Genomic DNA, 11,590 nt, shown 5'->3' with positions numbered 1-11,590 from the left:
GTCCTCAAATTTGACCTCAGATCAACGGTTTAGCCCCCAGAGGGCACCGCTCTGATTGATCTCAAATTTGACCTCGGATCAACGGTGTTTTCACCGCTCTAGCACGTCTCTGTCAAAAGTAAAAAAACTGCTGAAGACCTTTTATGTCCTAAAATGACCTCAGGGGCACACACAGGGGTCACAGGTGCGATTTTCCGATTCAGTGTGTCATGTTTACCTATGGACCGATGTAAGATTGGGTGTAGAACGAAATTCGTCCAAAAGAGGCGCATTTCAATTTTCTCCCATTGACCGGTGTAATGGAGCAGTCGCAAAATTGACGTGACCTTAGGTCACAGACATACAAAATCCGAGGTATCCATTTTATACACACTATTACCCTAAGCAATTACTGAGAGTTTTAAAGTCCGCTCAGTCGGTGTAGCTACAGCGAGCTTTCGAATTCTTTTTTTCTGAGGTAAGGTCACTTGACGTTACGGTGACCTGACCGTCGCCGTTTTTTTTTAAAAAGATATTCGCGAAAAACCTGAGGGGGAAGGGTGTAAAACGCCCCCCTCCCCCCCCCCCAGCACGGCGCGGGTGGTCGACATAGCGACTCGGACTGAACAAATGCCTTTAACGTTTCAACGGTTGAATAAGGTGAGAGGGTTGAGGTAGGCTTGTATCGGATTTTCTTCTGCTTGTCGGTAGTTTAGGTTGAAGTTAATTTCGCGAGCTGTTCATATTCATTTAACAGGGAAAATTCAGCTGCACATCGTTCGGGTCAAAGTAATACCAAACATTCTCAAATTTTGTAGTAAAGAGCCAGTAGTCTACGAATATATTCAAAAAAAAAACAATTAGAAAAAGAATAAGCGGACCGGTTTCGTCTATCAAAGACTTCTACAGCGCTTTTTCAAAAACGTATAAGAAAAAACTAGCACAGTGACAATCGTTTGAAATAAAATTGGATTCAGTAAGAACTAAGAACTTCATTGTCCGAAAACCGCTGACAGTTGATAGCTCAATGGCACTTAGAGCCGTGCATAAGGAGGCGTGAAAACACTCTCCTCATCTCGTTCTATTACGAGAGGACCATGTCATGGCGTGAGAAAGGTGTTCTCAAAATAAATGACACTGTATGAGTGAATAAATGATCCGCGCCCCTTGGGCTATTGGCGGACCCTACCACCTGATCGGGTGGTGCAGCCGTTTCGCCTTCCACCTGAGATCTCGGAAAGTTACCGACCGATTTTGAACATTCAAAGAACGTTCGATAGCACCACCAGGGAACTACCTTGCTACCAGGTTTTGTTGATCTAGTTGCAACCCATGACGTCACAAGTCAGGTCAAAGGTCGCATTTTTCACCGATTTAGTCTAAGGAATGCGTTACAGTCAGTTAACACATCAAATAAAAGGCATGTAATCGAAAAACATCGATGGAGCGCTGGTTGTCTAATACATATGTTGCCTAAAGAGGTCATTGATGCCAGGTCAGTTCACAGAGGTCAGTTCACTAAGGGTTACAATATGAACCCAACTATGCTAGGGTCGTGTGATACATGTTTTATGGCCAATTTTACATTTAGAATTCAATGGTGTGGGCTAGACGACCATTGGGGCCAGTTTAGATTACATTCTGGTGGAGGTCAGGTCAAGGTCAGGTCAAAGAAGGTCAAATTTCAGAGTTGATATTTTGCATAAAAAGGGTATCTATTCGATGCAGCTCATCACAGGAAATCCAATGGTGGTCTTTGGCTTGCTCTGTGTGTTCTGTCGGACGGCTAAAAATTGAATTTGAAAAATTTTACGTAATAAATTTTGAGTAGTTTTTTTTTTTGCCACAACTTTGCTAAAAATGGAGCTAACGAGTTTTAGTTTGGCATATCTAGAGCAGATAGTTCTATAACATATATTTCAGTTTTAATTTTGAAAGTTGTTAGTATTTTCGGGGTATTTACTTCTATAGTTTTGATGGTCAAAATCAATTTTTGTTTGGAAATAAGAGTTAGCAGTTTGGTAGCGCTGTTTATTTTACATCTTTTTGATTTCGAATATTTTTCGTTATCTTCAAAACTGTAAGCGTGACAGCTCTTCCCGCTAAACCTTTTATTGGGTCAAAAATGACAGAACATGACATCCCTCTGACGTCATTTGTGACTAACCTTTCATAAGAGCTCTGGAAAAATTTGGTCACAAGGTGTAAAAATGCTGCCCGGAGGGGTCTTGAAAGTTTGGTGGCGACATTTGCTATACTTTAGGAGATATCGACTGAAAAGGAGAGGGGGCCATTTCGCGCCGCCCTCCCCCCCTCAACGGGGCTTTCAGTTGCTGCTCTCACAGAACTATTGGTTATATTACAACGTAGTGGAATTGCAAGTGGCACAAGTGTATAAGCTTCCTGCCAGCGCCGGACCAGAGTTTAAACATGCAGGCTGAATTTTAACATTTAACTTTTGAATTTTTAAACCGTTGAGCTTTTTAGAAGTTGCATGAGCTGTTCAGCTCCTTTTGTGGTCCATCACAGCGGGCTTGTATGTCATTTGTCAACCAAAATCGAATTAAAAACTTTTTATTTGGTCTGGCTACCTCGCCAACTTCTTAACTGGATCGTTTAGTAGCTTTTGATTGGGCACTGCCCACGTTGTCTGTCTAGCTTTTCGTGTCATAGACACTGTCTATGACACGAGAAGAGGCTGCTGACATCGTTTGTCGCGGTTGGATAATACCAATCCACGTCCCAGTGGTTGCTCGATCGCACTTTCCCTGGCCCACCTCTCCCACTAGGCTAGACTTTGCCCGGCACAGCCGTCGCCTCAGTGCCTCGGGCGGTGACCCGTTCAAAGGGGCTCACAATTCGTATGGTGCCGTGGCTCTCAAACCAATACAGAACAGTGAAACGCAAAGGCTCACTTTCCATATAAGGCGAACGGCTGATTCTGGCGCCGGGGCTTCATTCATGCTAAGGCGCCCAATCACAGCGCCGCATTTCAGTTAGTGTCGGGTGCAAAAGCTGCTATGCTCCGCCCCTCCATCACGTGACCCTGCCCTCACGTGGCCTCAGTCACGTGGTGTTTCCACTTCTTGGCGCATGGCGGCGCTAGTCTCGCAGGGGCGGTGGTAGCTTGCTCCCCCGCCGTCCGGGGGTGATGGGTAGCAACTGCTGGTGACTGTACCTACGTAATGTTGACCTGAAATCCTAGGCCACCCAGCCTTGAGCCTCCTTGGTTGACGTGTGACAGCCAAGGCTCAAGGCTGTATATACTGTGACAGCCCTCAGATGATTGGGACTGAGGTGCGGACTGCGGACTGGGCTGGCTTATCTTCGGGATCCTAACCGCTAAAGCTGTACCTAAAATGGACCATACCCAAGTGAGGTGAATGGCACTGTAAACAGCAAACAGTCTTTAAGCAGTGTTTCACAGGGCTCGAGATGACTGGTTGGATCATAACTAGGCCCAAGGGTCCTGCCGGCTGCCCATACCCTGTAATTTAGCGTGCAATTAGGTACGCTCGAGAGGAAGGTCGTTCGCCTGCTGAGTTGTCCGAAGAGAAACACCGAAGTTTTGCGTACAATATGATGATCGAAATTCAGTGCTCCAGATGATTGTCATTTTTCTAGTCCATTGTCATCAAATGCTATAATACAGCATTACTTTTCCAAAAAGACCCAGAAGGCCGTGCAGAAGGGGAATGAACTCACCTCGGCCCTCGACGGATGTGCGCAGCGCCGTGCGTGCTCACAAGAGAGCTGGGGAGCTAGCAGCACAGCTGGCCGGCTGCACCACGCCACAGGTCCGGCAGCTGGTACATACACCTTTCCGCGTTACTGGATGGCCAATTGACAAAACCCATTCGTCTGATCTGCGTGTAGGCGGCACCAGTGAGAGGCATCTCGGCAAAATCCTCAGCATATGGGTAAAATGATCGCTGATCCCACTCAACAGTTCGTCAGTTGGTATAACCTTCGTTATTCGACATAACTGATTGACTTCCTCCAGCAAAACCTTTGAAGATTTGGATAAATACTTTGTCATTCGTTAATATCCCTTCGTCATTCACCAAAACGTCCCCATGCTACTTTCGGCATTCCTCACAAGTCACAACCTTTCGTCAAAAGTGAAAATAGATACGCTGCTATGCGGAAAAGGATAAATACGACCGCGTTTCTACAGCGCGAGGTACCTATACGTGGCGAAACTTACAGGTTTGAGGTTATTTATCTGCCTAAAAATCGGTACCGTCCACAAGCGCCATACATGGACGTAACTTAAGTACCCTAGCTTCACTCACATGGTTTTCACCAAGGGGGCTGAGAAATGCCAGCAAACTGACCGCATGCTGAAAAATCACAAAGCAGTAAGCTTGCAAGCAGTTATGCCTGCCTGAGCCTGCCATATGTTTAGTGACCAACGGCAAACCAATTTGTTGTTTACATGTGGTTTAAATGGGATTTATAACAGCAGTTTATGTCATGAGATCCAGTATGCAAACTGCATTATTTGGCATAGGTGACAATTAATGTTTATAAGGGAAGGAGTTTCATGTGACATATTATGTTGACTCTTTCGCATTATCGCCAGTGTTATTATCTCTCTGCGCATTTCTACACCTCTACAGGGAAACTGGCTGTTGACGGGCACCGCCGGACACTGAGGAGTACAGTGGGACGCCAGCCGACCGCCGATGAGCGCCGGCTCTCCGTGCGATGACCTGCTCGGCTCGCGGGAGGCGCGGCCGGCCGGCTCGCGGCCGGCCGACCGTCTGTACCCGGGCGAGGTGCGGCCGCGGCCCGGCTGGACACTGGGCTGCGCGCGCCTGCCCGTCACCGGGTACGCGGCCGATGGCTGGATGCGGCCCTCGTGGCCTCCCGCGCGGCGGCGCCCCGCCTCCGGGCGCAGTATCCACCTGCTGACACTGGACCGAGACAATCCACCGGCCAAGGAGAGTCGCGGCGACCGCCTGAAGAAGGTGATACGGACGGCCTCCGGCACCGGCCTCAAGGAGTGGATGGCGCTGCTGCTGAGAGACAGGAAGTCACTGCAGCTGGACGCATCCAACATCTGCATGGTGTTGCACGCCCTGTGGAAGAAGCCGGACTGTCGGCTGCCGCTGCTGCAGGACCCAGAGTTCCGACAGAAGACCTTCAACGCCTTCATTATGGACGTGCTCAAGTGAGTGTAGTTATAACTAATTTGTATCTAAGCGTTATATGTAGTTCACAGTTGATCAGGCTGAATTTCCAGTGTGCATAATAAAGCGGGCTACATTGCAAAGTTCCCGATGCTTTATTTCTGGATCGTAAATTCATTTATTACATTTCTTGAGCGTGATGTAAAAAGATCTTTGGTGCAGCTTTGACGTTCGGCGTTGTTTTTCACCCGAGTCAATCATCTAATGACTTCGTGATTTGGCAGGGCGTACCAGTTGTCTGAGAAGTCAAGTGAAGGAGATAAACTTGACTCCTCAAAAGCCGGTCGCAAGAAGCGGAAACTCGATATAAAGGATGAGGTAAGTGATTAGTTTTATGGAAGCTTCACATGGATTGACAGCAACCACAAATATTCTATTGGCATCAACTTTCATTTGTTTATATAATCTCTTAAAGAAGATGTAACATCGGCGCCGATGAATTACCGCAGTCCGGGCGCCTTAAAGTAAACTTCCAATCATTATCATCATCGAGACGTTGTAACGACCAATGAAATTATTGTTGGATTGAAAGTACAAGACTGTTTTGTAATGTCTGTCGGTTTATTGATTCTCTTCTCCGTTTTTCCCAGCCTGTGGCCAGTGCCAGGGTCTCGGACTCGGCAGATGTCCTCTCGAATCCCGCGCCGGCCGCCAACGGCACCGATGACGGTCCGGATGACGCCGATGACGGTCTCGATGACGCCGATGGCGGTCCGTTTGACGCTGGTGACGGTCTTGATGACGTAAACGACCCTGAGTGGCGTGACACGTCGCCGGACCGAACGAAGCGGACCGGCACCAAAAAATGCATTGCTCGAAAACCCCGAACCCCAAAGTCCACCACACCCAAGTCCAGCGCTCGAAAGCTCAGCACCTCAAAACCTAGCATCCGGAAACCCGGTATCCCAAAGGTCAGTACTCAGAAGATCAATACTACAAGGATCACCATCTCAAAGTCTGGCACACCCAAGCCCAGCGCCCCGAAGCTCAGCACCAAACGATCCGGCACCCCGAGAACCAGCTTATCAAAAACTGGCACCCCAAAGCGCAGCTTATCAAAGCCAGGCGCACCAAACCTCAACACATCAATATCAAGCCCCCTAAGGTCCAGCACACCCCAGCCTGCGACCACAGAACCCAACTCACCGAGCCCGAGCTCTGGCACGTCGCAGCCCAGTGCGCCATCCTCTGCTCAGCCCAGCGCTGCGAAACTGCTGCAGCGGGCGCTGAGCCGGCATCAGTGGAAGCTGACGAGACGGCCGGTCCAGTCCGGCCCGGAGGAAGGAGGAGCCCCGGGGGAGAACGAAGGGGGATCTGCACGGCGGCGGGGCGGAAGGCGGAGCACGATGATTCCGCGGCCGGTGAGGCGCCGGGACGGGTCACCCGTGGGGGGGGGAATGCATTTAGTAGGTCAATTTTATACTGATTTGCACATGACGCAGCATTGACACTACAAAAATTCTCACCATTTTGTTTATTTTTGCTCTGCACATGCTTAAGTATTTCTTTTTTTTCTTTCGTTGCTGACATTCGTTTATTTAGTTTTAATCCAGATCTGGGTGTTCTGACCTTTGGATAGATAAATTATTCGCACAACTCACATAAAAGTAACCATTAACCCCATATTCACCAATGTCCTGACTGGTCACCGCTCCTCTATAGTAAAACGCCTCCGTTCTTTTGCGCAGCCGGCAGCGGCCACCTCTGACGACCTGTGCGCGCGCGTGGAGGGTATGATGATGCGCATCTCTGGGAGGAAGGCGTGGCGTGATGAGACCGTGATGACACTGGCGTACGGGGACGAGGACGACAGCGGCGTGCCGGACTCCTCCTTCCTCTTTATCAGGTGGGTGCCGGCGGAAAGCCTTGACACTGACACAGGACACTTGACACTTGTACCGTACTGCGCCCCTCACTGGAATAGCAGGAGGTTAGCTGCCGGTCGCTCCATGTTTGAGATCCAAAGTAATCGTAAATGATAAAATTTGAAGTGTGCTGTTGTTTCCGTGAATTCCAGTCCAATTCCTATTAGAGGGCGTTATCCAGTCCGACTTTTTGCCTGTCGTTTTTGCTGTCTGATCCACTGTGTCCCGCGTGCCATACAGGTGCACCCGCTGTCCGGAGCTGGTGCTGCGAGACTACGCCGCCATCCGCCGGCACTTCGAGACCAAGTGTCACTTCCTCTCGTGCGTGATGTGCGACGTCATCTTCAACTCGAGTCGGCTGGCACTGGCACATCTGCGTGTCACACATAAGGTGAGCGCCGGGGGAACATAGAGCGAACGGTTGGTATAAGTTACTGTGGCAGTCGGCTTCAAGTCAAGTGTATATGCTCCAGGGCTAAATCCTTCCGATGTCGCAGGTCTCTGTTTCATACTAATTCATATGTGGATTGTTATGCTCTCACCATACGCCACCATCAAGTGGGCAGTGGTATACCTTTCTTCCAGAAAGGTATATCCAGGAAGGCATCCTGGAAGCCCATATCAGGAAGTATCTGTCCATCTAAGCCGTTTTGAGCTTTCTGTGATAATGTCTCTTTCCCGTTGCCCCATGACCCCGTGCCCGAGGGTTGGTACCGGTTGGTACGCTGCCATCCGTGTGGTAACCCGTCTCCCTCTGCCCCCAGGAGCCCGTGCCGGAGGGCTGGTACCGGCGGGTACGCTGCCACCCGTGTCACGTGTGGTAACCTGTCTCGGCCTGCCCCCAGGACCCCGTGCCCGAGGGCTGGTACCGGCTTGTACGCTGCCACCCGTGCAGTCGCGCCGGGTTCTTCTCCACCGAAGAGGTGATCGGTCACATGGCCGGTCACCGGGCCGACCGGGCGCGCAACCCGGCCGTGTTCCCTCCGTTCCTCACCTGCTACAAGCGGATCCAGTGTAACCAGTGCGGCGTGAAGCTCATCAACCACCGCACTGAACTGGAGGACCACTACAAGCGCGACCCGCCGCCGCTGTGCACTCACGACGCCGGCCGGCCGCCGTCACTGCCCTGCCCCGTCTGCCGGCGGCTGTGGGCCGGTCCGGCGGCGCTGGCAGCCCACTTGCGGCTCTCAGAGGGTCGCTGCCGGGAGGTGAGTGAGAAGGAAGGACTGAATAACGGGGGTGACTGCGGAGTGCATCAGGCGATATTTCATATGCAGTTGCTGCTTTATTTAACGATGCAGATGACCAGAAGTTATGACGACGCTCGTCAGTGAATTGAAAGAAACTTCGATATTCTATTCTAATTGACCTTCAATCTATTCCTTGTTAAGCTCTCAGTCCATCTGACCTTTCTCGCCTCCCCGCAGACGGTGACACAAGAGGCGTCAACCAGGGGCCGCCGCGACATGGACTCGGCGTTCTGTCCGGTGTGTTCGCGCTCCATGAACCCGGGCGAGGCGCTGGCCGACCACCTGATGACCCACCTGGCACCTGGTCTGCGCTGCATTCAGTGCGGACTGGTGGCCGGCTCACACCAGGAGATGCGCGCGCACCGGACGTTCACCTGGCGCTGCGACTGCTCCGCCTGCGATACACACGTCGGGCGCGGCTCACGGCTGCTCAAACATGTCATAGAGGACCACGATGGCGTGAGTAGGGGGTGGAGAGAGGGAGTGAGATGGAGAGAGGGGAGTTAGAGGGAGAGAGGGGTTAGAGCGAGAGGGAGAGAGAGGTTAGAGCGAGAGGGAGAGAGGTCGACCGCATTGCTGGCTAATTGAGGCGGTACAGGATACAGGGAGCGGCGGGATGGAGACTGCAGAGGGCAAGATGATTACTGAGACTCAGGGGATGAGGGTTCGAGGCGGGGTGATATGAATCGAGCTAATGACTCAGTTCGGCTTTGATCTGCACAGCGGCAGTCATTAATGTAGCTGTAATGATCGTAGCGAAGTCAGTCTCATCCTGTGCGGTGGATCTGAGGACACCACCGTCTACCCAGCGCCCGCCTGCTCCGTCCACTGCTCACTGCCCTCCCCGCGCACAGGGCCGTCGGCTGACCGGCACGGCGCGAGCACGACCCATGCGGGGCAAGGAAGATTCGGGCGTGTGCCCGGTCTGTGGCCGGTTCGTGAACCGGCTTAACGACCACACGAAGGCGTCGCACACGACCCGCTTCTGTCCGTGCTGCAACAAGACGGTCAAGCTGATCACCTACCGCAAGCACCAGGCCAGGCTCAGGAACATGGACAAGTGAGTCTGGGAGACGAGCGCGGCATGCCTCCGGCTGGGTGAGGCTGCTGCTTGGGACTCGGAGAGGGGGTGATTAGGGGCTTTGTTGGTTGGGGGATATGATTAACCAGTTGAGGTCGTCGTTCCGTTGGATTCAACAGTCTCAGTCTGCGGTGATACGGTGGACGAATACGAGTTGGTAAGATATTTACTTTGTTTTGCCGTTTTATGCTATTTTCGATCGCAAAAACTAAATAACATGTGCGAGACAAAAAGCATTCGCTTATCTCAGCAAATAAAACGCCTTTTACCGCATGCATTGAGTGACGGACGTTTGGGATGGTATGGTTTCCTTTTATGTGTGGGGTGGGGGGTGGTGGTAGGCTCTATCGGTCTTACAAGGGCATTTCAGAGTGGGAAGAATGCTGGGAATTAGGGGGAGACATTGGTCTGGGCAAGCACCCTGGTGGCCCGTCGGGGCTGAGCCCCTCCAGTGGATAGGCCACCCAGCCCCGTTAGCGGTCCTGCACCCGGCCACAGGCCTGCTCCTGGGGTGGAGCAGCCTGATACTGAACACCACGTAGGATAAAGGTGACCGTCGTGACCGTCCAGCGTGGAACAGGGGTTTAATGTGTGGAGTAGAGGGATTTGACTATCCTGAGGATGGAAACGATGGAACTGAGGGGGTTCCGGGGAAATAGCATATGCATTTTGTACTGCGAGCTTTGCCCTGACCCGTGTAACCCTAACCCGGCCTCCCGTGTGTCCCGGCAGGCTGCGCTGTAAGGTGTGTGCCAAGGAGCTGAGCTCGGGATGGGCGCTGCGCACCCACATGCGGCTGCACACGGGCGAAAAGCCCTTCGAGTGCGAGCTGTGCGACGCCGCCTATGCCCAGAAGGTTGTGCTCAAGACGCACATGAAGATGGTGCATGGTATCGTCTGGCCGTTCGGGAAGTCCGAACTAACCTCGCCGCCTGTGGCCATCACGGAAACGGAGGTTTCCACTGCCGAGGTGCTGTTCTACTGAAAAGGGACGTTACAAAAGCGTTCAGTCTGGGGCGTTTTTTTTTTTTCCTGAAGGGATGGATGCAGAAGTGTCGTCTTTCTAACCGGAGGGAGACTTGGACACCGCCATAGTGCCCTTCTGAGGATAGCCTTACGAGTGTCAAACGGTGAGGCACTCCCGGCCCTGCCTTGCACCTGATCTTACGTGGTGCCATGTCAGCAGCCGCTCATGATTTGTTCATCATTGTACATTTTTCACCGTGTGTCATTTGAGTGCATTGTTTGCATTGTTTTTGTTTCGAGAAGCGTTTATGTGTAAAACCGAGATGAGCTGTGCCTCAGCCTGGTATGACATGAGCTGAATTATACCAGCGGTGATGTCAGACCAATAAAGCTGTGTCATTCCGACTAAGTTTAACGGAGATATTGATGGCTGGTGCCATATTGTCACATCATGGGTCCGACCCACGTAGTCCACCGATGACCCATGAGGTGGTCATCGGTGCAGTGTGCACCGATGACCACCTCATTTTCGCCGGCATTGTTTTACGCGAACTGCAAGCGCTGCAAGCAGTGGTGCGACTCGCTATTCACCTCGTCCCTGCACAATACCATTCACGAGCGCACACCATCAGTTCAACAACATACCAAACACTTTTGATGTTTTGTGTTTCCTCACTTCTCCAGTAATCGGCGCTGCTTCAGGCACCCTTTGTTTGCCTCAACATCCTCGGTGGCTCCCATTGTGACCAGCACGTCTGTTTAGGCTCTCATCTTCCTTTCGCGGTGTTCATATCAAGTGTGTGCGCCTGGCACGGCCACATTGTCGAAAGACGCACGACTTGTTTCGGGGAGGAGGCCGGTACACCGGGTAGAGGCACGCGTGGGGTTCGGTTCAGTGGATCATCCGTGACCCACGGGTAGTTTGGAGACGTGATTAGGGATAGGGGTGACGCAGAGCGTGCAGTCCGTGAAAAGAATGGGTCACGATTTAGACGTTTGGTGTCTCTAGCACGCTCGCGATGGGTTGTTTATTGAGAGGTTTGATTGAGGCTGGGCCCACTGCTGCGTGCTGTTTGTGAGAGAATAGAGACGCGCTGCTGGGGGATGTTGATTGAGCGAGGCTTTGTGTGAGCATTGAGCATTATATTTTTAGGGAGATGAGACAGCTCATGGCCGATAGTTGCTATTTTCGGTGGGGCGACGGAATAGGTGGTCGACGCTCAGTGAATGACGATAAAGGCTGATGAGCGGGAG

At 51.8% G+C, this 11,590-nt stretch overlaps 1 protein-coding gene across 2 annotated transcripts in view; it reads left to right on the top strand.

Moving 5' to 3' along the window:
- Positions 1-10,743, top strand: part of LOC122380779 (zinc finger and BTB domain-containing protein 17-like) — a 14,444-nt gene extending 3,701 nt beyond the window's left edge. For both annotated transcript variants that reach the window (XM_043364244.1, XM_043364242.1), the window contains exons 2-10: positions 4,602-5,155; positions 5,399-5,492; positions 5,765-6,535; positions 6,863-7,020; positions 7,280-7,430; positions 7,885-8,247; positions 8,467-8,748; positions 9,144-9,349; positions 10,103-10,743. In XM_043364244.1, coding sequence (XP_043220179.1) covers positions 4,668-5,155; positions 5,399-5,492; positions 5,765-6,535; positions 6,863-7,020; positions 7,280-7,430; positions 7,885-8,247; positions 8,467-8,748; positions 9,144-9,349; positions 10,103-10,355 — 2,766 coding nt within the window. In that variant the 5' untranslated portion in view covers positions 4,602-4,667 and the 3' untranslated portion in view covers positions 10,356-10,743. The remainder of the gene's footprint in view (positions 1-4,601; positions 5,156-5,398; positions 5,493-5,764; positions 6,536-6,862; positions 7,021-7,279; positions 7,431-7,884; positions 8,248-8,466; positions 8,749-9,143; positions 9,350-10,102) is intronic.
- The last annotated feature ends 847 nt before the right edge of the window (positions 10,744-11,590 follow it).

The sequence above is a fragment of the Amphibalanus amphitrite genome, unplaced genomic scaffold (genome assembly GCF_019059575.1).
Source record: "Amphibalanus amphitrite isolate SeventyFive unplaced genomic scaffold, NRLGWU_Aamphi_draft 000106F_arrow, whole genome shotgun sequence".
Classification (NCBI taxonomy): domain Eukaryota; kingdom Metazoa; phylum Arthropoda; class Thecostraca; order Balanomorpha; family Balanidae; genus Amphibalanus; species Amphibalanus amphitrite.
This window is presented reverse-complemented; position numbering and strand designations above follow the sequence as displayed.